This window comes from Chrysochloris asiatica, unplaced genomic scaffold, assembly GCF_000296735.1.
Source record: "Chrysochloris asiatica unplaced genomic scaffold, ChrAsi1.0 scaffold00020, whole genome shotgun sequence".
Lineage (NCBI taxonomy): Eukaryota > Metazoa > Chordata > Mammalia > Afrosoricida > Chrysochloridae > Chrysochloris > Chrysochloris asiatica.
In genome coordinates this window covers 12,737,790-12,765,374 of record NW_006408538.1, presented here as the reverse complement: position 1 = coordinate 12,765,374, position 27,585 = coordinate 12,737,790, and the positions used below count along the sequence as shown (strand labels likewise).

Below are 27,585 nucleotides of genomic sequence, written 5' to 3'. Positions count from 1 at the left end.
AGACCACGAGTCACAACCCAGATTAGGAGCATGTGGAGTGGAAGATCTGCCAAGAGCCAGACCCAGCAAATTTATGCCAGGGGTTTTTTCTGAAGGGGGATGCGGTGGCCGGCCATAAGAATTGCACAGAATCATGGGTCGTGATGAATTCAAAATCTTATTACATGTTTTATTCTTCTCATTTCTATGCTACTCTACTACTCTACTTCTCTCATTCTTTACTGTCCTGCTCATTCTTTACTCCCCTGCTCTCGTGCTCATCTCTTCTGCTTCTTTTCTCCCTTCCCCTGCTCTACTTTACTCCTTGTAGCCTCCCTCCATTCTTTTCTCATTTTCTCTCCGCCTCATATTCCTTCTTCTCCCCTTCCTCTCCCTACTTCCTTCTACTTACCTCTACTTACTTCTATTCTTTCTTACAACCCCCTTATATACCGTTACAAAAAACATTGCTTTCATAGTAATCAGTGACATCAAAATACAATCAAGTCTGGGGCACATTTTTCATGATTTACAACAGGGATGAAAAGTTACAGCAAAGAGACATTATCTCAAGGCATACGAGACATTCAGGCGCCTTGAAACCTTTTAGTCAAACGTTTGTTCCTACATAAATCTATTCTTTTCTCTAAGAAGCAAGTTAACCTTCACATACGTTTCTTAACCTTTGTTGAGTCTTGATAATTCTAGTTGTTAGGTGCAATTAACTCTCCATTAACTTCTTCCTTACACTATCTGTTTATAGCCTACAAAAATATCACTTATCAGGGAAACTGAGGCTATGAAAAACAACTTCTCTATTTTACTGATCATTAATTTAAGAACATCAAAGTCAGACTTTTTATTTAGTATCTGTATATACCCATAACCTTTATCTATAGTCTAATTGTTTTTAGGAATTCTTGTATCTACAGTCCTTATTTATGGCCTGGTTGCTTTTAAGGATTCTTTATTGGCTTAAACTAAGGCTACAAGGAAGAATGTTTACAATCACTAAACCTAAGCTGGTAGTAACTAAGCTGGCAGTAATTCAATTGACAAATCCTGTCTCCTAGCAATCTTAAGAACATTGTTAATATAAGTATTAAAACTACAGCGTAGTGGTTACGAATCGGGCTGCGAACCTTAAGGTCAGTGGTTCGAAACTACCAGCCGCTCTGCGGGAGAAAGATGAGGCTTTCTACTCCCGTAAGGATTTACACCCTCGGAAACCCTGTACAGGGTCGCTATGGGTCGGCTCCGACTCGAAGGCACTTAACAACAACAACAACATGATTACAAGTAGTGTAAATGTAGCTAGTATATGGCTTCTAACTTTTAATAAAAATATACTAAAGTGTAGGAGAGTCAAAATCTAAAGTAAAGGGATACTAATAAAATCATGAATAAATCAGAGAATGATTCAACAAGAGAAAAATTTAACTAGGGATCTGCACATAGAATATTAAATCCTTGCAGCTCTGCTATCCAAGGAAAATAGCTCATTGTTGCTTTGCTAAAACAATGAATTCTTCTATGTGCAGGGTCCTCGTTGTCTCATTTATTTATTTTAATTCCTCAATTAATATGTCTCAATTTATTTATTTTAATTCCTTAATTATGGCTTTTGCCAAAGATCCACTTGGCAGTGTGTTCTAGGGAGACCATTTATCCTCTCTGGCCTTCATTCTCCTCATCCACAAAAGCAAAGAGCTAAGAAGTCCAGGTGTGGCACTGAAGGATAAGCACTGGACCGCAAGGTCGATTTGAACCACAAGTTGGCGGTTCAAACCCACCAGCTGCTCCTCGGAAACCCTATACAGCATCGCTGTGAGTCAGAACCAACTCTATGGCACTTAACAAAAACAAGCTAGAAGAGATCCAAGATTCCTCCCTGCTCACAGTGTGCTTCATTCCAAGGCTCTTCATGGTAAATGGCTTCAGGCTGTGGGAGTGTCATTCTCCTGTTAGGGGTACCTGTTGCCATTGAGTCAATTTCGACTCATAGTGACCCCATGTGTGTCAGAGAAGAACTGTATTCCATAAGGTTTTCATTAAGAAGCTCTGGTAGCATAGTAGTTATGAGTTGGGTTGCTGACCTCAAGGTCAGCAGTTTGAAACTACCAGCTGTTCCACAGGAGACAGATGAGGCCTTCTGCTCCCGTAAAGATTTACAGCCTCAGAAACCCTGTACAGGGTTGCTATGAGTCAGAACCGACTCCACAGCATATAACCACTACCCACCACCAGGTATGGGAGGGAATGGGAAAAGAAAGGAGAGTTTTTGCTTGGGAGGAGGGGGAGCATTGAGTTTATGTTATTGTTGTTATTAAGTGTCATCAAGTTGGTTCTGACTCACACCAACCCTGTATAGGGTTTCGGAGGAGCAGCTGGTGGGTTTGAACTGACAACCTTGTGGTTCACAGCCTATTGCTGATTCTACAGTGCTGGTGAGCTTGAAACACTGACCTTACAGTTCAAACTGACCTGGGATAATTTGGAAAAGGATGGTGAGAATAGTTTGCACAACTTGAAGAATATGATCAGTGTTGCTGATATGCACATGTTAAAAATTGTTGAACTGGCATATGCTTTGTTGTGTATACTTTCACCATAATAAAAACATGCATTAGAAAGAACAATTCAATGATCAGACTCAGATGTTTCTAATTTGTACATCAAGCTCTCTCCAGAGAGAAAGATGCTCTTGTCTCTGAGGTGGCGTGGATGGCCCCAGAAAGGTTCCCCTATATTGTGAATGAGATGTCCCATGAGGCTCTCCACACCTTTGCTCACCTCCATGCAAACCAACGCACGATTACTCATTGTTTCTCAAGTACAAAATGACACATAACTTTTATCCCCCAACCCAATATCATACAAATCCAGTTTCATAATCAACTTTACATATTTTACTACCAAAATAAAACAAAACCTCAGAACATCAAAGAAAAACAGGCTGGGTTTGGGGGAATGGAATTGTACTTCAGTGAACTGGAGATCGATGAGGATGATAAAGTCCAAAATATGACAGCACACTGACAGGAAGCGGCTCCTCTGGTTCACCACGGACGTGGGTGTGCACTGGAGAACACCATTCATCCAAGACAAACCTTTACTTTACAAGCCTGCAATTCTGGTTTTGAATCATGTCTAGGAGGTGCTTAAAATACTTATTTACTAGGGTTCCTTGGGAAATTATTGATCCAGGGCTGGGCCTGGAAAAGAACAAGATAAGCCTGGAACATCGTACTGTGCCCCAAATAAGGAAGTACTTAAACAGTGATGGGAAATGTCAAAAGGTCACAGGAACCAACCTGGAGAGGCCTCCACTGGCCAAATTTGAAAACATGTCAACATCGAAATAAATCATGATAGGAAAAGATTATAACCAATTTAATAGAAGAATCCATAAATCCATAAAATACATGGAGGATATAAGACGGTGCTTCCTTACGGAATTGTTGTTAAGTGCTGTTCAGACGCACAGTGATCCTGTGCAGGGTTTCCAAGCTTGTAAATCTTGGTGGGAGCAGGAAGCCTCATCTTTCTCCTGTGGAACTTGAATCACTGACCTGTGGTTTGCAGCCCAGTGCTTATCCTACAGAGCCACTGCATTACCCTCCTTACAGATAAACAACTCATAAATACAAAAGGAATGGATTCAGGAATTCATTAGTGGTGGTTATGTGCCATGGAGTTGGTTCCGACTCATAGCAACCCTGGACAGGGTTTCCGAGGCTGTAAATTTTTACGGGAGCAGAAAGCCTCATTTTTCTCGCATGCAACAGCTGGTAGTTTCAAACTTCTGACCTTGCGGTTCGCAGCCCAATTCGTAACCACTACGCTACCAGAGTTCCTTAGGAAATCATTAATGGATACTAAAACTAGTGAGTGAAAATTTGTTTCATAAGGAATAGGATATTTGCATGGTCTCAAAATTCCTCATGACACATTTATTAATTGCAAGTGAACTAATAATAACTTTATGTTGGTAAAACCTGCTGGGTATCCCTTAACCAAGTCACTCCAGTTACCGTCACCTGTAACAGAATAGATATTATGTGCCTTCTGATATACGGCACCAAAAAGGACACATCACTTCTCTGGTATTCCTGCCAAAAATGCACTATTGGAAGTTCATCAAGCTAAAGTATGAGACAAATCCAAATGGAGAGAGACACCATGCGAAATAAATAGTCTGCATTCTTTAAGGTCATGAAAAACATAGAAATGCTACAGAACTGTTCGAGATTAAATTAGGAAGCTAATTTGCCAGCAAAACCCCACATGTAATCCGGATTGGAGCCTGAACTAGAAAATTGGTTTTCTTTTTTACTAATGGAAATTAGTGCAGCAAGTGATAAATTTTTCATAGAGTCTCCAAATTAGATACTAGAACGAATTATGTGTTAATTTTCATAATGATACTGTAGTTTTATAAGAGAATGTGCTTGTTTTTAAGAAAGACACATAGAAGTGCTTAGGGGTAAAATAGTATTATGTCAGCAACTTAGTCTCAAATGGTTCAGGAAAAATAATTTTGTACATACAAATGAGGGTTTCAAAAAGTTCATGGAAGAAGATAATGGAATTTTTCCACAAACTTTTTGAAGTCTCTGAATATGCGTGTTTTATATGTGTGAGTCCCTGAATGACACAAAATGGTTAAAAAGCACTCAACCTCAAGGTCGGTTTAAACCATAAGGTCAGCAGTTCAAACTCACCAGCCTCTCCTTGGGAACTACAGAGGGTCACTATGAGTCAGAAGTGTCTCAAAGGCACTTAATAACAACAACTTGCCAAAGGATTATAGTTTGAACAGAACCAGAGGTACCTCTGAAGGCAGAGCTGACAATCTGCTTCTAAAAGGTCACAGCTGTGAAACCCTATGGAGCGTGGCTACACTGCACACACAGGTGTCGTGAGTCAGTATCAACTCAATGGCAACTAACCACACATGTGTCCTCTCACGTACACAGCAAGAGCAAGAGAAGGACATGAGGAAGTATTCATATTAGGGCAATCTAGGATCTTTGCAACTTTTCTATAAGTCTTAAATTATTATTTTTTTATTTTGATTTATTTTATCCATCATTTAACGAGCTGTTAGGATATGTAAGGTGTCAGGTAGAATGTAAAAAAAAAAAAAAGGAAAGGCAGAGTATGGAAAAAGAGATGATACAGACAGGGAGGTGTGTTGGGATAAGCACTGAGGCTGGTCACTAGAAGGCTTCCTGAGGCCTGAAGCTGGGAAGAATGAGACCAGCAAACAGGGAAGGAAGGGCCTTCTAGGCCCACCAGGTGCCTTGTGATTCAGTATCTGAGAAAGCAGGTAGTAGGGGGTAATGGCAACCCAAAGGTATTCAGCTGAGTCCTACATCCTCGGCCTCCCACTGGTCAGATCTGAGACTCCTTGTCTGGAGGCTCTGAGAAGGCAGAACCCAGGTCCAGGGCCCACACTTACAGTCCTGTCTCCAGTTCTCCATAAATACTGAGGGAATTAGAATGATGGTTATGACCTAAGGGAAATCACTCAATTTCCTTATCTTTAGTTTCCTTATCTGTCAAATAAAAAAATAAAATACAAGCCTTGCATTATAAACTCATTGTGATGAATAACTATTGTTGTTGCTAAGGATGAGGTGGGGGGGGGGGGATCAGAGATGAGCAAGACATTGCTGCTACCTACAGGAAGCTTGGAGTCCTGGCTAACACTTTAGACTGCAAAAGTGGTTTGAACCACAAGGTCAGCTGTTCCACCTCACCAGCCGCTCCTCAGAAACCCTATACAGGGTTGCTATGAGTCGGAACCAACTCGACAGCACACACAACAACACAGAGAGCTTATGTTGGGGACCCTGTTTAGGGTTTCCAAAGAGTGACTGGTGTGAACCATTGACCTTGTAGTTAGCAGTCGAGAGTTTATCTTACAGTGCCACACCAGGATAACTGTTGTTGACGGTAAGTGCATCTAGTTAATTCTGATTCATAGTGACCCTGTATATGGTTCCCAAGGAGCAGCTGGTGAGTTTGAAGTGTCCACTTTGTGCTTCAAATCGACTTTGTGGTCAAGTGCTTATCCTACAGCACCACACCAGGACTACTAGTCACAACCAAAAACCCTCCTAGGTGAGGTGGTGATGTACCTGAATGATCGGGTATTTCCTGGGACAATGTCCATATTATAACATGCTGATACTTACAGTTGCTTCCCTGGGTTGAGAGAGCCAAGGTCCAGCTCCCTGTCAAACTCTGTGCGAATGTCTTCCAATGCTCCGTCGTCCCCAAAGGCCCCCCACTCCGTGCTGATGCACATCCTGCCCTCGTCGCCTTCCACCAGGTCTATGTTGCTCATGTCTTCCATGTAACATGCGTTGGAGCCCGTTCCTGAACAAAGGACCAGAGAAAATATGCAAAGAGGGACAGGCTCTGGGCTGGGCAAAACCAGAGAAAACTCAACTGCCTTCAAGTCGTCCTGAAAGTGCTTTAGATCTACTCTAGGGACTGGCTCTAGCTAAAGAAGGCAGTGTTGGCAAGTCTGGAATTCATGACAGAATAAATCTGATTGTCAGATCTGTCCTTCTCAGAATGCCAATGGTTTGTTGTTTTGAATGGAGCCATTTGTGGCTGGTGGGTTTGAACCACCAATCTTTCAGTTATCTTATACTACTGCACCACAGAGATAAGTTGTCACATCAGAAAGCAACATTCCTTTACTCAAACACAAAATCAAATCACTCCTGGGAAATGACTCAAAGACTTGGGTACTAGCAGTGACTGTAAATGGACAAAGGAATCCTCTTAGAATGATGGGAATGATCTGACATTGCACTGTGGCAGATAGTTACAAAACTCTGTGAATATACCAAAAATCATCTAGTTGTATACTTAAAATGAGACCATTTTTTTTTTTTTTGCTTCACTAGAACAGAAGTCCTGGTGTGGCACTGTGGGTTAATGAGCTGGACTGCAAGGTCGATTTGAATAGCATGGTTAGTTTGAACCACAAGGTTAGTCTGAGCCACAGGGTCAGTGGTTCAAGCTCATCAGCTGCTCCTTGGAAACCCTATGCAGGGTCACTATGAGTCAGAACCAACTCGATGGCACTTAACAACAAGATCTGTGTTTTTTAAAAACAATACTTCGATGTCTTCTCCTGGCTGATTCTCTAGTCTGGGGACTTTAAAGACCAGCATGAGAACAAAGAAATGCAGAAAATTATAATTTAATATAATAAATGGCAGACATTTTTCTCAGAAAACGGTGGCACTGTTAGACATAGCACCAGCCTATTGGTTGGTGACCCCACAGTCACAAAGGTGGACTAGTGGGCAGTAGCAGGATGGTAGGCTGGCAGCCCCATTCTGCTGTGTGGGGGAAGGCAGATGGAGCCCACCAGATTAAAGATCATGCTCTTAGGGAAAGTCAGGCTGAGAAGGGTGCTGTTGGAACTCAAGAAAAAGCAATTCCAAAATCTTCCCCCATTAGTGACAAAGGAATGAGAAGAGGGACTCTTCAAGGATACCCTAGAAATCAGAGACATTTGGCTTTATTGTATCCCAAACCAACTTTCCATGGACCTCCTTCCCTTCAGTGTTCAACCATTTCAAGAGGTAGCAGCATATGATTAAGAACTAATGGTACTGAAGGAAGACGTCCAAACTGCACCGAGGCATTGGCAAACAACAAGGCTCCAGGAATTGATGAATTACACACTGAAATGTTTAAACAAATTGATGCAGTGCTGGAAAAATTCATTGTCTATGCCAAGAAATTTGGAAGACCCTGGAAGAAATCCATATTTGTCTGATTCCAAATAAAAGACAATCCAATAGAATGTGGAAATGATCCAGTGATATCATTAATTTGCATGCAAACAGAGTTTAGTTGAAGATAATTAAAAAATAGTTGCAGCAATAAATCAATGGGAGCTGCCAGGAATTAAAGTTAAATTCAGAATAAGTCATGGAACTAGGGATAGCATTACTGAAGTCAAATGGAACTTGGCTGGGAACAGAGAATACCAGAAAGATTTTTACTTATGCTTTAGTGTCTATACAAAGGCATTTCGCTATGTGGATCAAAACAAACTACAGATAACACTGTGAACAATGGGAAGTCCAGAATGCTTAGTTGTACGTATGCTGAACCTGTACATGGACCAAGAGGCAGTCATTCAAGCAGAACAACGACTCTACATGGTATAAAATCAGGAAAGGCGTGCATCAGGGTTGTATTCTTTTAACTATACTTGTTCAATCTGTATACCTAGCAAATAATCTGATAAATTAGACTATATGAAGAAGAGTGAGGCATCAGGATTAGAGGAAGGCTTATTAACAACCTGCAATATGCAGATATAACCATGCTTACTGAAAGTGAAGAGGACTTGAAGCACTTACTGATGAAAATCAAAACTACAGCCTTCAGTCTGGATTGCTCCTAAATGTAAAGGAAACAAAACCCCTCACAACTGGACCAGTAAACAGCATCATGATAAATACAGAAACTATTGAAGTGATCAAGAATTTCAATTTACTTGGATCTACAATCAGTGCTCATGGAACAGCAGTCAAGAAATCAAATGACATACTACATTGGGCAAATCTGCTACAAAAATATCTCTGGGTGGTAGTGGTGGTATGTTCTGGAGTTGGTTCCAACTCATACCTGTACAGGGTTTCTGAGGCTATAAACCTTTACAGGAGCAGAAGGCCTCATCTTTCTCCCATGGAACAGCTGGTAGTTTCAAACTGCTAACCTTGAGGTTAGCAGTCCGACTCATAAGCGATACGCTACCAGAAGTCCTAAAAAGACCTTTAGAAAGTGTTAAAGAACAAAGATGTCACTTTGAGGAGTAAGGTGTGCCTGACCCAACCCATAGTATTTTCAATCACCTCTTATACACGCAAAAGCTGGAAAATGAATAAGGAAGACCAAAAAAGAATTGACGCATTTGAATTATGGTGTTGGTGTGGAATATAGAAACTACTGTGAACTGCCAGAAGAATAAACAAATCTGTCTTGGGAGAGTACAGCCAGAATGCTCTTTGAAAGTAAGGGTGGCAAGACTTCATCTCATGTACTTCAGGTATGTTATCAGGAGCAACTAGTCCCTGCTTGGTAAAGTAGAGGGTCGGCAAAAATAAAAAGGAAGGCCCTCAACAAGCTGTACTGCCACAGTAGCATCAACAATGGGTTCAAACACAACAACTGTGAGGATGGCACAGGACCGTGCAGTATTTTGTTCTATTGTACAAGGGGTGGCTACGAATGGAAACTGACTCGACGAGATCTAACAGCAACAACAATAACAAATATCCCAAGTACATTTCCACCTCAGAAGCCATAGGGTTCCTAGTTCCTCTGCTAGGGACTCTCTTCCCCCTGCATCTTTCACAGGGCTCCCTCCTTCTCATCACTGAGGTTCCTGCTCAAACATCACCCCTTTAGAGAGGCCTTCCCTGGCCACTCCCCTTTATCACTCTCAGTCCTGCCACTGTTTTATGTTCTTTATCTTTGCCAATGATGTACTGCATTGGGCAAATCTGCCACACAGGACCTTTTTACAGTGTTGAAGAGCAAAGATGTCAGTCAATTTGAGGACTAAGGTGCGCCTGACCCAAGTTATGGTATTTTCAATAACCTCATATGCATGTGAAAGTTGGACAGTGAATAAGGAAGACCATAGAATTGATGCTTTTGAGTTATGGTGTTGGAGGAGAATATTGAAAGTGCCACAGACTGTCAAAAGAACAAACAGATCTGTATTGGAAGAAGTACAGCCAGAATGCTCCTTAGACACCAAGCTGGCAAGACTTCGCCTCTCATACTTTGGACATATTGTTAGGAGGAACCAGTCCCCTGGAGAAGGATATCATGTTTGATAAAGTAAAGGGTTAGAGAAAAAGAGGAATACTTCCAACAAGATGGATTGGCACAGTGGCAGCATCAATGGGTTCAAACGTAGCAACAATTGTGAGATCGCTGCAGGACCAGGCAGTGTTTTGTTCTGTTATGTACAGGGTCGCTATGAGTCAGTACTGACTCGATGGTACTGACTTGATGGCACCTAACAATAACCTTAAGGAGCTCTGGTAGCGTAGTGGTTACGAATCGGGCTGCGAACCTTAAGGTCAGCGGTTCGAAACTACCAGCTGCTCCGCGGGAGAAAGATGAGGCTTTCTACTCCCGTAAAGATTTACACCCTCGGAAACCCTGTACAGGGTCGCTATGGGTCAGACCCGACTCGACGGCACTTAACAACAACAACAACAACAATAACCTTAGTCACCACCACTTGATGGTGTCTTCTTTGCTTAGGTAGTTTGGGCCTTTTACCCCCCTCCCCAGTAATGCTTGATAAAGACAGGGATTGCTGAGTATTAGCTCACACTGCGCCCCAATGCAGAGCATAAGACCTACCATACAACAGGCACTCAGTAAATCCTTGTTGGACTCACGAATGAACGTAGGCATTAATTTTCCTTCTCCCTATGGAGCTGTTCCTATAAAAGCCCCCTCATCAATTTACTCAGAGTTTACTGAGACTAAGCCCTAAACGTGTCCTATTCTTCCCATTCCCCAAAATAAGTCAAACTGAGTTACCAATGATGACACCAACTTCACAGTAGGGGTCGTCGTAGGCGCACGTCATCATGGTCGCCACAGTGTCATTGACCACGGTCACGATGTCCACATCCATGTCCTGCCAGAACACAAGTTCCAGGGAGCATCAGTGGGTGGGACCGCAGAGGAAGTAAAAGCAGTGACAGACATTGATTCTGACAATAACTAGATGCTACCCACTGGGCCTACCTGGAGGAAACAAGATCTTTTTTAAGGGTGGAGTGCTCTCACAACCATGGCACGGTCTAGAAGAGAAATGAACCAACTAGGGGCTGAAGCTCATCTGCCTGTGTTTTTATGCCTCTCTGCAATGGAAATATGAGGGACAGAATTTCAGGACTCCAGCCCCTTGTTTGGGGGACCCTGGGACACCACCAAAGGAAACACTTTTAATCTGAGCACAATGGCCCTTCCAGGGCCTCTAAAACAGCAAATACAGCCCCAGTCAAATCCTCTAGAGGGCAGCAACAAGGGATTCCTATCTGGGTTTCCTCCTTATGAGACAACTAGTTACTACTGTACTAAGCTTCATGTTGGGAGAGCAGTGTTGAATAAAATGAAAACAGTGAGGGTGAAAAGCAGGTTACGCATGAATACAAATCCAGTTTGAAAAAGGAAAAAAAAACTGAAGGTTACACACCAAAGCATTCTTCCTTCTGCCAGGGTAACAGGCAATTTGAGTTTATTTTGTGTGCTTTTCACATATTCAAGGAGTATGTCTTGTTTTTGCAATTACTTAGATTATTTTAAAACATGCTACATGAAGAGAGAGTGGGGGTGATACTGGGAACAAAGTAGTCTTGTAAAGCTCTAAGAGGAGAGGAGGGAGGTGTGGAGGGGACTGAGGTGGGCTGGGGAGACCTGGGAAGCTCAGGGCCACCTCTCAAAGACCAACCAGTGTTTGAACAAGCCCCACATACCAAGACTCATTTGGTAAATTTATCCAAACTGGCCTTGTCTGTCCTGTAGTGAGACCTTCTCTATGGCAACTCTACTGTTCTTCCAGGGCAGGCCCAGTAAAAACCCCATCAAGTGACAGATAGAGACTAGGAGAAGGATAACTCCCCAGGCCTTGGTGGATCCTCACCGGGTATTTTTTCATGGCTTTACTCAGACGACTCACTACATCTGTGTTTAGAACTCCTTGCTTCTTAAACTTCTTGGTCCACGACAACAGGAATCCCTGTGGGAAGATGTCAGAACAACTTAAAATGAAGGAGGCTCTCGGATGTGAATACTATCGCTGCCAGGGAGTCCTGGGGTGGGGCTGTAGAATAAGCACTGGATTGCAAGTTTTGTTTGAACAGCAAGATCAGTGGTTCAAATTTACCAATCGCTCCTCGGAAACCCTATGCAATCGCTATGAGTCAGGACCCGGGTATTTAACAACAACAACATGCCTGTGGCTATAAGCCCACTCTGGAATGGGTTGCCTTTGTTATGGTAATGAGACAGAATTAATATAGGGTGTGTCATGAGTACATTTTTTTTCTCTTATACAGAAATGCCATGTCACATGAAGATCAACCAGGAGCAAATATCAAAGAGCAAAAGATCTTCCTCAATGGCCAACAGAGACTGAAAGCCTTCCCAGAGAGGTTGCTGTTGTTGTTGTTAAGTGCCGATGAGTTGGTTCCAACCCCTAGCAACCCCGTATAGGGTTTCCAAGGAGTTGCTCGTGAGTTTGAACCACCGACCTTGCAGTTCAAACTTACCTTGTAGTCCAGTGCATTATCCCTCAGTGCCACACCAGAAGACACCCTGAATTCAGCCTTCTAGCCTCCTAAGCTGTGAGGAAATAGATGTCTGTTAAAGCCACCCCTTTAGGTGCTAGAACTTGCCCAGTGAAAATGGCTTCCTGTAGAGCCTTTGTAGTGTATAAGACCTTAGGTGGAATCCTGATCCCCATCCAGAACTTTCCAAGGTGGGAAATTTCCACTTGAAAAGACAAGCAGACCAGCCTGGAGCAGCTAGAGAGGAACAGAAGATACTTCTTGTAAAAAAGACCAGCAGGAAAAATGGAAAACAACAATGTAGTCTGAATGACTACCACAAGAACAAGCAAGTTGTCCACAAGGCAAGCAGTCAAATCCCTTCAGGGCAAATCCCCTTTCAAGACTGAAATTCAAAGGGAATACAAGAGTAGGCATATAATCTTGCTGGTGACCACATTGGTCTACTGATGAGGGGAAGTGAGGGAAAAGCAACAATGAAGATGTGGGCTGAGTCCAACAATGTTACATAGACTCCCATAAACCTGGAGTATGGTGAGACCTGCTGGCCAGCAGTACGGTGAGTCCTGGAGACTCCTAAGCCCACAGACAGGGATATAGGCACAGAGGGCTAGAGTAGAGAGTGAAGCGTCCAGATGATATGAAGTAAGAGGAGATGCACAAAAATGCTCATAGTACCCATTTGACCTGCTTCAATGGCTGGATGATTGGAACTCAACTAGAAGAAGAAAGAAAAGAAGGGGAAAAAAATTGAAAAAAAATTTTTTTCTTTGAAGGAGTTCTGGTAGCGTAGTGGTTACGAATTGGGCTGTGAACCACAAGGTAAGCAGTTCGAAACTACCAGCTGTTCTGTGGGAGAAAGATGAGGCGTTCTGCTCCCGTAAAGATTTACAGCCTTGGAAACCCTGTACAGGGTCACTATGAGTCGGAACCGACTCCACGGCACATAACAACAACAACAAAGAAAACAAGTGTAATTTGCTACAATTTCATGAACTTAACCTATACTTATGGATATAGTAGCTCAAAATACCAACCAAGAGGAAGGAATCTTCACAGCAAGGATCATTCCCATCCCCTCTGTACACAGGGTTGATAGGGATGGGCAACTTAGACAATAGCTACCTAAAATTGGGGGTGGGTTGAGGTGGGGAGGAGGGAGCATAAAGGCACGAAGTGACTGGCTTACAAGTTTTCAAGAGGGAGTTTAGTTACAGAGGGTGCAGGTAAAGACAGAATCTCCACTGAGTGGTTTTCAACCTATCTTGACAGGGCTGGTGAAAGGAGATGGGGATAAGATTCTTGTGGTTCAATAGTAAGTAATTGTTATCATGACTGTGATTGTTGCAACTGTAAAGGTAGACATTTTGTAGCAAAAAGAGGGGAGTGGATGATCTTGCAGTCCAAGAGCAGAGGACCCTGGGACCATAAAGGAAGAAGAGCAGGAGCGGAGTGTGGAACCCTATCCAGAGAAGCAACAACGCCAGAGATGGAGACAGAGACTATGACATGGAGAGACTGAATGGCTGGGGACTCTAGACTCCTGGAGGGAGAGAGGCTGTGTGCTGGCAGGGGGTGGGGGTGGGGTGGGAGGAGCAGGCTTGCAATGATTGCATAGGTATGTATCTACAAAAACCCAAAAAACCAGAGGGAATAGAAGCAAATACTGTTGAATGATGATGCATTGAGGGGATTGTAATCAATGCAATGAAATGAAATACGATAGGATGAGGGTAAAGCTGATGTTCTCCCATGTAAACTAACCTTCAATTCACAATAAAAACTTGAAGGAAAAAAATGTAGTTATCACCTCCATGATGAGAACTAATATAATACCACGATATGATGTGATGTGATCAGATTAACCCGGATAGGATGTAGTTATCCCATGTGGTGCAGATCCGCACTTCTATGATATTAACGAGGCTGGATGCAATCTACAGCATTAGGTTGTATATTGAGTCAATCTCTTTTGAGTATAAAAAGGAGAGAGAAGTGAAGTGAGCAGTCTGAAGAGTCTGGAGTGGAGTGTGTCCTTTGGAAGTGGAATACCTGCCCTTAGAAACTCTTAGATCCAGAGGGAGATTGATGCCAACACACAAGGAGAACTGCAAAGAATGCCAGGCCTACTGATGCTGAAAGGAGACAGGGCCCTTCTCCAGAGCCGGTGCTCTGAATTCAGACTTCTAGTCTCCTAATCTGTGAGAGAATACATTTCTATTTGTTAAAGTAAAAAACAAAACAAAACAAACCCTTTATGGTATTTGGTGATAGCAGCACTAGAGTGCTAAGACAGCATGTCTCCTGCATGGAAGGTAAGCGTGTTACCACAGAACCACAAGCGCCCCAAGTGAATGTCAGCTGCAGGAATTTCATAAAGTGCATACCCTGTGGTCTTCCCTAAACGAATCACCACAATTTTCAGCATTTTCCAGAAGTCTTTAGAACATATATGAGTGGCTTCAAAGTACAGTTGACTGTGATGATGTAAATAGAGTAAAGTCTTCGGGACTTTCATTTGCTGATGAGGCACAATTAAAAATGAAGAAAAACAGCTGTAAACATCTATTAATATTTAGGACATGGAATGTACAAAGTGTGAATCAAGGAAAATTGGAAGTTGTCAAAAATGAAATGGAATGCATAAACATTGATATCCTAGGAATTAATAAGCTGAAATGGACTAGCATTGGCCATTTTGAATCTGACAATCACATGGTTTACTGTGCCAGGAAACACAAATTGAGGAAGAATGGCATTGCATTCATCGTCAAAAAGAGCATATCAAGATCTGTCTTGATATACAACACTGTCTGTGATAAGACAATATTAATATGCCTACAAGAAAGATTAGTTAGTACCACTATTATTCAAATTTAGACACCAACTACTAAAGCCAGTGATGATGAAATTAAAGAATTCTACCAATTTGTTGTTGTTGTTGTTAAGTGCCGTCGAGTCGGTTCCGACCCATAGCGACCCTGTACAGGGTTTCCGAGGGTGTAAATCTTTACGGGAGTAGAAAGCCTCATCTTTCTCCCGCGGAGCAGCTGGTAGTTTCGAACCGCTGACCTTAAGGTTCGCAGCCGGATTCGTAACCACTACGCTACCAGAGCTCCTTCTACCAATTTGGTCCATCTGAAATTGATCAAACATGCAATCAAGATGTACTGATAATTACTGGCAACTGGAATGCAAAGGTTGGAAACAAAGAGTAAGGATTAGTAGTTGGAAAATATGGCCTTGGTGATAGAAATGATGCTGGAGATGGCATGATAAAATTTTGCAAATTGTATTTTTTTCTCCATTGCAAATACCTTTTTTAAACAACATAAAAGATGACTATACACATGGACCTCACCAGATGGAATACATAAAAATCAAATGGACTACATCTGTGCAAACAGACAGTGGAAAAGCTCCAAATCACCAGCCAGAACAGACCATCAACTGATCACATGCAAATTCAGGCTGAAGCTGAAGAAAATTAAAACAAGTCCATAAGAGCCGAAACATGACCTTGAACATATCCTACTTGAATTTAGAGATCATCTGAAGAACAGATTTGATGCATTAGACACTAGAGACCAAAGACCAAAAGAGTTGTGGGATGACATCAAGAACATTATACAGGAAGAAAGCAAAAGGTCATTAAGAAGACAAGAAAGCAGGAAAAGACCAAAATGGATGTCAGAAGAGACACTGAAACTTGCTCTCCAGCATAGAGATGCTAAAGCAAATGGAAGAAATGAGAGGTAAAAGAGCCAAATAGAATATTTCAAAGGTCAGCTTGAGAAGACAAAGTCAAATATTACAATGAAATGTGCAAAGACCTGGAATTAGAAAACCAAAAGGTAAGAACATGCTCAGCATTTCTCAAGCTGAGAAAACTGAAGAAAAACTTCAAGCCTTAGATTGCAATATTGAAGGATTTTATGGGCAAAATATTGAATGATGCAGAAAGCATCAAAAGAAGATGGAAAGAATACATACACAGAGTCGGTGTATCAAAAATAAATGGGCAATGTTTAACCATTTCAAGAGGTAGCATATGATCAAGAGCCAAGGATACTGAAGGAAGAAGTCCAAGGTGCATTGAAGGCATTAGCTCATGCAAATGGATGAAATACAAATTGAAATCTTTGAACAAACGGATGCAGCACTATAGAGACACTCACTCATCTGTGCCAAGAAATCCAAAAGACAACTACCTGGCCAAATGACTAGAAGAGATCCATATTTGTGCCCATTCCAAAGAGAGGCGACCCAACAGAATGTGGAAATCATTGGACAATAAATAAATAATATTACATGCAAGTAAAATTTTGCTAAAAATTACTCAAAAATGGCTGCAACCATACATTGACAGAGAACTTCCACTGGTTCAAGCAAGATTCAGAAGAGGATGTGGAACGAGAGATATTATTGGTGACATCAGATAGATCTTGACTGAAAGCAGAGAATACCAGAAAGATGTTTACCTGTGTTTTATTGACTACACAAAGGCCTTCAATTGTGTGGATCATGACAAGCTATGGGCAACATTGTGGAGAATGAGTATTCCAGAACACTTACTTGTGCTCATGAGAAACCTGTACGTATTTCAAGAGGCAGCTGTTCAAAAAGAACAACAGAACACCGAACCGTTTAAAAATTAGGAAAGGTATGCACCAGGGTTGTATTCTTCCATCATATTTATTCAATCTTTATGCTGAGCAAATAATCCAAGATGCTGGATTTTATGAAGAAAAACATGGCATCAGGATTGGAGAAATACTCATTAACAACCTGTGATACACAGATGATACAGCCTTGCTTGCTGAAAGCGAAGAGGACTTAAAATACTTACTGATGAAGATCAGAGGCTACATCTTTCGGTATGGGTTGAATATCGATGTAAAGAAAACAACAATCCTTACCACTGGACCAATTAACAACATCCGTATAAATGGAGAAAACAATGAAGTTGTCAAAGACTTCATTTTGCTTGGATCCACAATCAACACTAATGGAAGCAGCATTCCAAGAAATCAAGTGACATATTGCATTAGGCAAATCTGCTGCACAAGACCTCTTTAAAGTGTTGAAGAGCAAAGATGTCAGTCTGAGGACTCAGTTGAGCCTGACCCAAGCCATGGTATTTTTAATAACCTCATATGCATGTGTAAATTGGACAGTGAATAAGGAAGACAGTAGAAGACTTTCTGTATTTGAGTTGCGGTGTTGGAGGAGAATATTAAAAGTACTATGGACTGTCAAAAGAACAAACCAATCTGTATTGGATGAAGTACAACCAGAGTGCTCCTTGGGAGCCAGCATGGTCAGACTTTGTTTGTTATAATTCAGACATATTACCAGGAGGGACCAGTCCTTGTAGAAAGGTTATCATGTTTATTAAAGTGGAGAGTCAGAGAAAAAGAGGAAGAACGCCAGTGGGATGGACTGGCTCAGTGGCAGCAACAATGGGCTCAAACATAGCAATGATTGTGAGGTTGGCACAGTGTTTTGTTCTGTTGTATATAGGGTCGCTATGAGTTGGTACTGACTCGATGGCACCCAACATGAAGAAGAAGGGATTTCCATGTACACCAAGGTTTGAGAACCACTGAATTATTGGCTCCCTTGAGCTGTGGCCATGCTAAATATAAAATCAAGATACTTGGGTTAACAAGTTCTCTGCCTTACATTTCTAACTTATCATTGAAAATAAGAAAACAAGCTCTTGCTGGGCACTTTGGGTGCTCCTGTTCCCAACTCCTCCCACACAAACCCAAATCTTCCAACCCCAGATCTCAAATCCTACACAGCCCCGCACCCCATCTCCAAGCGCCCACCAGCCTACCTCATCCAGCTTAGTCTGTCTGCAGGGAAACGAAAAGGTAAAACCAAGGGGCAATTTCTTATTCTTCAAATCTTTAGCCTTCATAAAATCATGAAGACATTCAGCTATGAATTCAAACAGCTGTGGAGAAGAGAAGGCAGAGGAACTGGAATGAAGCGTGGATTGTCATCATCATGATGCCAAGGGCTCCCCCTCCCCAGGAGCTGCCTGGCTGAGTACCTCAGAGCCATTCCCTCGAGTAATTTCATCCGTCATCGGGTAGAACTGACTCTCCATGTGGACATTTCGCTTCCCCTCTCCAGAAACTTGCACCTTCTGTATTCGAAACTTGGATCCTCCAAGATCCAGGGAAAGAAACTCTCCATTTTCTATTTTAAAAAATTTTAAAAAGGACCATTAATTGTGATTTACTATATGGTGTGTTCTGGTGTGACGCTGTAGGATAACCCAGAAGCCCCAACTCGGGAACCCTAAACAGGGTCTCTATGAGTCAAAACTGACTTGATGGCACTTAATAACAACAACAACACATGGCAAACTGTGCTTTAGCAGTTCATTGCATAATAATCAGTTGCCCTCAAGTTGACTCTGACTCATGTGTGTCAAAGTAGAAGCATACTCCATAGGGTTTTCAATTTTTTGGAAGTACATCACCAAGTCTTTATTCTGAGAAACTTCTGGATGAATTCAAACTTTTAGCCTTTTAGTTAGCAACTGAACACATGAACCATTGGGCACACACTGAATGACTTTAAATCTCAAAATCACCCTGTAAGCTTGGTGCCATTACCCCATTTTCTGAGGCTCAATGAAGTTGTTGTTCTTAAGTGCTGTACAGTTGCTTCTGACTCATAGGGGGCCTGCATGTGGTTTCCAAAACTTTTAAAACCTTCATGGTGGGCTCGAACCGTGGACCTTGGGGTTCGCAGTGGTCATTTATCCAAGCCCTTACAATAAAGGACAGAGCTGAGGTGTGAATCCAAGTCCGTCTGGGCCCTTCTACTGGATCATGCTATAGGGCAAGAATGTATTCATTTGGAGAACCCAATGCCTGCAGGTGGTGTGGGAAATGGGTCTTGAGGATGGGCAGACTTTGACACAGAAAAGAGAAGAAAGATGTTCCCAGCATGGGGGAAATATGAATAGGGGCATGGATGAGAAGGCAGAAGGGTGTGCCAGGGAGAGACACCACCCCCATACATAGCTCATTCTGATAGGAGGGGAGGCAGGGACCAAATGATGATTCAGGAAGAGAAATCCCTGCCCAAAGGAACAAGGGGCAAGAGAGGGCATGGGGGTCTGTGCTTTTCAGAACGGAGGGAGGCTGAGACAGAAATGGGGCTAAACGGTATTCTCTGGTTAAGTTAGGAAGGATCAAGAAAGAACAACCCCCCCCACCCCCTGCCCAGGAGCATAAACTTTATCCAGGTGAGTGGAAGACACAGAGAGATTTTTTCCCCAAATGGGAAAAGTCCCACTGGACCAACCAGGAATGAAGTGGAGGGTTTCAAAGCCAAAGAGGGGACACACTCAGGTCAGGTGCAGCGTCTCTATGGAGAAGTTCCTTCCTCCAGCTGCCAGCACCACCATCACTGTGCAAAACTCTCCCTCCCCCAGGAACTCTGATGCTATTTTATGGGTATCACGTGGTGCAACCCCTTCAGTGACTCCAAGCCCAGAGCAAGGACTCACTGGACCCAGGGAAGCAAGGGGCTTCCAGACAGGAGGGCCACTGACCCCAGAGAAAGGACTCACTGGACCCAGAAAAGAGGGGTTTTCCAGACAAAAGGAGGTCCTCAGAATTTTTAAAGCAATTGTTAGGAAAATGATCTCCCAGAAGGGTGAGTCATCAGCTGGTCCAGGGCTTACCCAGAGCTCCAGCTGGGGTTGGAACTATAAAACCCTAACTAGTCACCTTCATAATCATTCCTGTCCCTGTTTCCCTCCACGATTGGTAAAGGAGAAGACACAAACCATTGTCCACCTCTTTTAAGACACCTGACCCTAATTAAATGGGGCAGGGGGGGTAGTTCCGTGGTAGAATTCTTCCATGTGGGAGGAGACGTGCGTCTGATTCCTGGCCTGTGCACCTTAAACTCAGCCACCACATCTTACAGTGGAGGCTTATATGTTGCTATGATGCTGAACAAGTTTCTGTGGAACTTCCAGACTAACATGGACTAGGAAAAAGGCCTGGGGATTGTACTTTGGAAAATCAGCTAGTGAAAACCCTATGGATCCCAGACTGCAGGAAAGTATAGGAGACTATAGCCCTTGACCACCCTTCAGGTATGTAGAGGAACACCTCATGGCTCAGTTTTCAGCCATGCAGTACATAGGTTCTTAGGGGAGCAACAACACTAGTGAGGTACACTCTCCTTGGAATGGGCCATCATTCAAAATCAAAAGGGTAACATTTTCCTAAAGGCATGTTGAGAAGGGATAGGAAGGTGGGTGGACTGCAAATAAAAACCACAGGGGAGAAGCAGGGTAAATGTTGTTACAGGGAGGGGATTGTAAATATAGAAATGAAACAAAGTGCATGATTGGTTGAATGCAAAGCTGCTGATCTTGTCTGCAAACCTTCATTCAATTTACAAAAAAAAGTTAAAATTAAATAAACCGTATGAATCACAGCCACCCAATCTGCAACGAACCACAAGGCTGATGGGAACTGGCAACATTTCCTTCTGTTGTGCATGAGGTTGCTGTAACTAACCACAGGAATCTAGCTGAAAACTGTCATAGATCCTGTCTTAAAAGGCTGGGAACAACTCAGGCTCAAACATGTTACTCACACTCAGGTAAATTCAGATAACAGAAGAGAAATTAAAGAGGACAGTGAACTCAGAGGATTTCTCTGAAGACTCTGAGTACATTTCTGGAATGGAAGCCTGGGTGGCACTTAACAACCACCACCACCACCACCACAGCATGCTTCATTTCACCACTCACTGTCCATAATGGAGAATCTAATGCCTACAAGTGAAATGGCAGTGATTATTTATTCAACAACTATTCGGGGTCCTAGTATGCCTCAGATACTATATGAGGTGCACAGAAGACTCAGGAAAACAAGACATAGGCCTGTCTTCATAGAGCAACTGGGTGACAATGCTGACAAGTGTCTAGCCCAGTATGACAATGCTTTCCAGATGGAGGCACTAATCTCTGCATTGGATAGGAAAGCTAAGTTGGTGTTCACCAGGGGAAAACTGCTCCAGAAGGAGAGGAAACAATGTGTGAGGCCAAAGGGGGCAGAGAGTAAGCAAGGTGCATTTGTTTGTAGAACCCAGAGGTTTTCTACACTGCTACAGCAGGTTCGGGGAGAGTGGGGAGGGGAATGTGGAGAGAAGACTGAAGAGGTCATCAAGGGTCTGGGAGAAAACTTTAGGGAACTGTAGGGATCAAGAGGAATCTTCAGGGATCAGATCTCACTCACCGGAGCCATCTGGAATGGCCCTGACAAAGGTGGGCAACATCTTCACTGAGGCTGTGGGGTTGGTGTCCTGCCCCAGACCCTTCTTCATCTCAGCATGGAACTTCTTCATAATGTCCAAAAGTGTCTCATCCGAGAGCCTCATGTGATACAGGAATCTGTCCACCTGTAACAGACACAGGGGCAGCCAGTGGGGGTTATGGGGCATTGCCCTCAGTTGAGACCCTAACCCCTCACCCTGCCCTATCACAAAGCTATGCCGTGTGGATTCCTGAGATCTAAGGCTTAGAGGTGATAAGTCTCATCAGGCAGAACTACTACTGTTAGGTGGCACAACTGGAACTGTAACACACTCTCTAGATTCCCAAGGACAAGTTGGGGTAGAACAGAATGGGCAGCTGTTGAGGTGGAAATTTATGGCCTCCTTTTGAGTATAAAAGGAGTCCTGGTGGGTTAGGGATTGGGCTGCTAACTGCAAGGTCGGCGATTCAAACCCACCAGCCACTCCATGGGAGAAAGATGAGGTTGTCTGCTCCCATGAAGATTTCCAGCATTACAAATTCTAAGAAGTGGTTCTATTTCATCCTATAGGGTCGCTACGAGTCAAAATTGGACTGAATGCCAGTGGGTTTTCTGGAGTATTGCTTGGAGGAAGAAATGATTCCTCCTTTTCCTGATGGAACAATGTGTCACTGGAGAGGCAGAACCTAAGGAGGATTCAAGGTACCTAATTCTTTGTTCAGGCTTCCAACATCATCACCACCAGAAAAAAATTAAATATATCGTGACTCTTAAATTCCTAAATGTGGAAAGTCTCTTTTGTCAGACGATGAAAATATGTACCCAAACATGTTCCCCTGAGTTCAATGACTGCTAGAAAACTCAGAGCTAAATTAATTTTCCAACTGCAATCTCTGAAATCTAGTTCTTTAGATTTTCATTCTGTTTTTAACTGAGATTGCTTGAATTTAGGTGAAGTTTAATATTGAAAGCCAGGTCAAGTTGCTAATGGAAATGAACAGATGTCACTCAAATAAAGTCACCAAAAAATTAGGGTGAATGACCACAATGCTCCAGTGGAGAGAAATTACAACAAACAATATGACTTGGTTCACATGAAGGCGAAGTCACATAAAAAGTTGCCCCCCTAATGTTAATGCTGACCAGCTGGTGTTGGTAGCCTGGATGATGAATGGGGGCAGAGGAGCGGAAGTGGCACATGGGCTATGTACTTGCCTCTCTGCTTTCTGTTTGCTGAGAGTCACCTCACAAGGCACATCCCTGAGGAAAGTGCACTCCCACATTTGTCTAAGGTTAGGAACACAGGCTGCTATCAACAGCTTTCATGTATGTCAACATTCCCTTGAGACAGCCTGGCAAGGTTAAAATTATTGTCCCTGATTTAAAGATGAGAGTCCCTGGGTGATACAAATGGTCAATGCAGTAATCTGCTAACGAAAGGTTGGAGGTTCAAATCCACTCCGAGGAGTCTTGGAAGAAAGGCATGCAATCTACTTCTGAAACAATCAGCTATTGAAAACTTTATAGAACACTGTTGTACTTTGAAACTTACGGGGCCATCTTGTGCTAGAGTCGACCTGATGGCAACTAGTTGGTTGATTTGGCGGCACTGGATTGCTAACTGCATGGACAGCAGTTCAAATCCACCAGTCACCCCGTGAGAGAAAGATGAGGCTCTCTGCTCCCTGCGAAGATTTTGAGTCTTGTAAACCCTATATAAGGTTGCTGTGTATCGGAATCGATTTGATGGCAGTGTTTTTTTTGGTTGGTTTCTTTCAAGGTGAGGGATCTAAGGCTCAGAGATGGTGTCATGAGGTAGAGCTGCTGTTACATGGCAGGACTGGGACTGTAACACAGTCTCTAGACTCTTTGCCCCTGCAGCCTGGTTTTGGTCCATGGTTCCATGTGACATTCACAAGTCAAATAGACAAACTACATCAAAAGTGCAGTCGTCACATAACTCTTATCATAAGACAGATGCCCAGCCATGACTCAGGCCTCAAAGGCTAAGGTATCCAGGTATCCAGGTGAGTCGGGGACCAATTCATAGACTAGAACCAGAGAAATGGTACACATGTCAGAGACTGAAAAGCCAGAGCAAACCCATCAGAAAGCAATGAACAAGAAGCCATTAACAATCGGGCTTTGGACAGACTGGAGAAGACAGGGTGTAGTCAGACCATGCTGCCTTACAAACCTCCTGACCATGCAGAAGCTGCTTCTGACTGTAGTAATTGGCTAGTACAGCCACACACAAATTGAGAAAATCACATGAAAGGACATGACCCAAGTATTGTAAGCAGGGAAGAGCAGGATGCCCTACATGGGAACAGAATTGATCCTGCATCACCTCAAAATTCCTCAGACAGTGTTTAGGAACTGAACAGATATAGTTTCTCCTAAATCATCCCTTTGTATCTAAGTAAAGGTTTTGAGACCCTGTGTGGGCTGTTTGTGAGCTTCAGTTTAACAGTTATTCAGACCTTGGGTTACTGCTGCTGTTTCAATAAGCTGAAGTTATGACAGAATGAATGTCAATTTAGCAACAGTTTTTGTTGTTTTTTTCGTATTTTCCACAGCACTTCCTACAACAGCTAGAAAGGAAGAGTGAATCAGATGTTGGGTGTGGAAAAAATGCTATATTTTCAATCCAAATAGGTGATTTGAGGTCTATGTACCCAGGGTCGCACACCCCAGGCACTAAGGAAAGAGGTCTATGTCACAGAAAACCAAGCGCACTTTGGGAATGAACTTAGACATTCTTCACAAATCATAGCATGATTTATGCTCTACAGAACAGGCATGTTTTACTTAGGAACCATAAATTCAAATTGAAGTTCAGAGCTGTTGATTTACAGAATGTGGGTGTTGGAAGGTGTCTTACAGATTACTTAGTCCAAAGTCTCGTATTATGAACCAAGAGTCATAAAAAAGTTCAACTCTTTGACCAAGCAATTTCACTTCTGGGAATCTAGCCTCAAAAATGAGTCCTAAATATGGAGAACATTAGTCACATATGATTTTTTTTTTAAAGCATAGCAATATTCTAATTGCAAAAAAATGTTTTCAGAAATAATCAAAATTTCCAACAAGAGGGCAAGGGTTAAATAAATTATGATATAGTCACTTGATTGAAGATTAGGAAGATGTAGTTAAAAAGATAACTATAAACATAATGTGGAAATGTAGAATACATGGTTATAATGTAATAAGAACTGCATGCATATTATAAATATAACTGCAAAAACATGCCATGGAAAACAACTACAAGGACTTCCACACAGCAAACGTGACAGTTTGTGAACGTGGCAGCGTTATAGAGAACATTTCCACTTTTCGTAATGTTGACTTACTAAACGGTGAAAAACAAACAAAACCCAACCCAATTTGAAAACCCAACCAGTCCTTCTCTTAAGAATGAACAATCTGCAGGTCAATGACCTGTCCTGACCCAAGGCTGTCAATAGGTCAAATAATGTCAATATATTGAACTAGAAAGGAAACGGAGTGGTGTCTCTTTTCTTTTCTTCCTTCCTTTTGTTTTTGTTTTAATATAGTATGGGATACTTTTAAAAATTAATCCAGGTTGAAAGCAAATATGGCCTGGGATCCTGACAACTCTAGAAGCAGGAAGCCCAGAAACCAAGTAGGGAACTGGCTACCTGGCCCATGCCTTTTGACCGGGTGTGTTTTCACCAAGTAGATGAATGAATGAAAGTAGTGTTCTCAGAACTAGTGAGTCATCTCAGCAAACCCACAAATCAGCCTCCTACTTATCCCGGAGCTTAGTTGGAACACCTGCTTAAGGTGGGTCAGTTCACACCTACCAAGTGTGGGCGGGGCTGGGGAGGATGGGCATCAGCTTAAAGCACTGACAAAAGCTGACCCCTTTCCACCCCAGGTGGCTGTGTTCCCAAAGTGAACAGTTACATGGCTGGTGAACAAACATGTTCCACCTGATTATCAAAAGGTTAACCACCACAAAGGGGCCAAAGGAAAGTGAATGAGTCTGCAGAACCAAGGGTATCAGGGTTTTAAATACTCTTCCTTGAGGACTGGAGATACAACAGGTAAGTTAGTATCTTTCTTGAAGGAGAAAATAAGACAAAGTTCAATGTTGTAGAAAGCTTTTCACCTTTAAGCAGCCCATAGACGATCCTGTAAATCTAATCAACAAATGAAAATAAAGACAGATCCAATCTGATTATTTTTTAATTTCCTGAAACTTCTAACCAAACTCTCTTACTAACAGAATTTCCTGGACTTGGTCCCATCAAACTCTTGAGGGTGGTAAAAGACCAGGTTTCCTCTCTCAAATTGAAAATCTAGAGACATCAGTGCACATTGGAAAGGAAGTAAGTCTAGCAGGAAGTGAGTTTGATCCGTTGGCTCCCTTAAATACCTGAGTGACCTTGTCTAAGTCCTCTTCCAGGAGGATTTCTGTTATCTGTAAACTGAGAGATGCTATGTGCCCAGGGCTCTGCTGCTGGCAGCCAGCCAGTGAGGCCTCAGTGGCAGACCTGGCACTTTTCAGGCTGTGGGAGAGAGTTCTGGTACGTCTCCAGCATAGCCCTGGCTAGTCTTTAACTATCCCACCTTGAAACAGATTTTGGAGACAGGCTTCCTGGGCAAACAAGGAACACCATTCATTAAATATCATTGGCAGCTACCAAAACTAAAAAACAAACCCAGTGTTACAGAGTAGAACTGTGCTTCCTACTACATAGGGATTTCCTGGCTGCAGGCTTTACAGAAGCAGATCACCCAGCCTCTCTTCGCTAGTGCTGCTGGGTGGGTTCCGACTGGTTACTTTTAGGTTAGTTGTTAAGTGCAAGCCATCTGTGCCACCCAGGTTCAATAGCACACAGCACTGCCAAAGATAAATATTTCAATTATTATGTGTTCAAACTCAAATCCCTCTTGGTCCCTGTATTTGTAGTCTTTCAAACACATGAAGAATCAGATCTGCTTCAAAAGTCCTTAAAATTTCTTTAACTATGACTCTCATCTTCTTTGTAGCCTTTCCTGCTGCAAATATTCCTTACATTACATCAAACAACCCTCTTCTAGCTTCCTAAAGACCTTCTCCATACCCCTTCAGAGTCGGAGGTCTGCCAGGAGGCCCTGCGGGAAATGCAAGGTTCAGGATTGTAACGTGATGTCCAGTGGTGTGGGAGACTTACTTCCTCTTCCCCTCTATGAGGTTTGCACTGGACACATGTTTCCTAAAGATTATGTAATAAGCTCTCTAAAATCCTTTTTGATATAGGCAGGGTGTCAGATCTGTCAATGAAGAAAGAACCAGGCATCCCTCGGTCCTTACCTTATCAATCTGGTCTTCCTTCAGCTTGGCAAAGAACAATGCTGTCAAGTGTACTGCAAACATTTTTCCTAAGTTTGTTTTTTCTGGAGATGAGTAAAAATTCCTGTGCAGCGTTTCCTCCCGGGTCTCAGGTGTGCCGCTCAAGTCCAATTCAGGCCGAGAGATCTCCTGGGACTCTAGGTCCTTTGGTTCAATGATTAAACTTCTCCTCCACTCTCTGGTCCCTCCCTCTACCATACTCTTGATAGTCTAATGGGAAGCTCTAGAGGTAGCTGAGGTTAGTGAGGGAAAGGCAGGGAACTGATGAGCTGCCTATCTATTTGAGAATCGGGGTGACACAAAATCTCACTGCTGAGCAACTCTCAAGCAAGTGCCCTCCCCTCAAGCCCCGTCTGCAGAGAAAACCTTATCTTTGAGAAGCTGGATACTAAACAAAGACAACTTTTAACTACTTGAGCTGCAAATTTGACTGCAAATTTCCAGTCTCTAGACTTTTCTTTTTAGTTCTAGGCTCCTCAAAACAGTGATATGATTGATTACTTGTCTCCCTGCCTCTGTGAAGCTCTGTCTTAATTATGACTAAATGTTGCCTCTGTCAGAGAAATTTCTAGAATTAAGA

At 42.6% G+C, this 27,585-nt stretch overlaps 1 protein-coding gene across 1 annotated transcript in view; it reads right to left on the bottom strand.

The window, feature by feature from the left end:
- HKDC1 (hexokinase domain containing 1) overlaps positions 1-27,029 on the bottom strand; it is a 61,920-nt gene extending 34,891 nt beyond the window's left edge. Inside the window, exons 1-7 of the mRNA XM_006835843.1 lie at positions 26,967-27,029; positions 21,626-21,788; positions 18,403-18,551; positions 18,184-18,303; positions 11,696-11,791; positions 10,588-10,687; positions 6,183-6,366 (exon numbers count right to left, since the gene is read on the bottom strand). Of these exons, the coding sequence (XP_006835906.1) occupies positions 6,183-6,366; positions 10,588-10,687; positions 11,696-11,791; positions 18,184-18,303; positions 18,403-18,551; positions 21,626-21,788; positions 26,967-27,029 (875 nt within the window). The remainder of the gene's footprint in view (positions 1-6,182; positions 6,367-10,587; positions 10,688-11,695; positions 11,792-18,183; positions 18,304-18,402; positions 18,552-21,625; positions 21,789-26,966) is intronic.
- Positions 27,030-27,585: the final 556 nt, after the last annotated feature.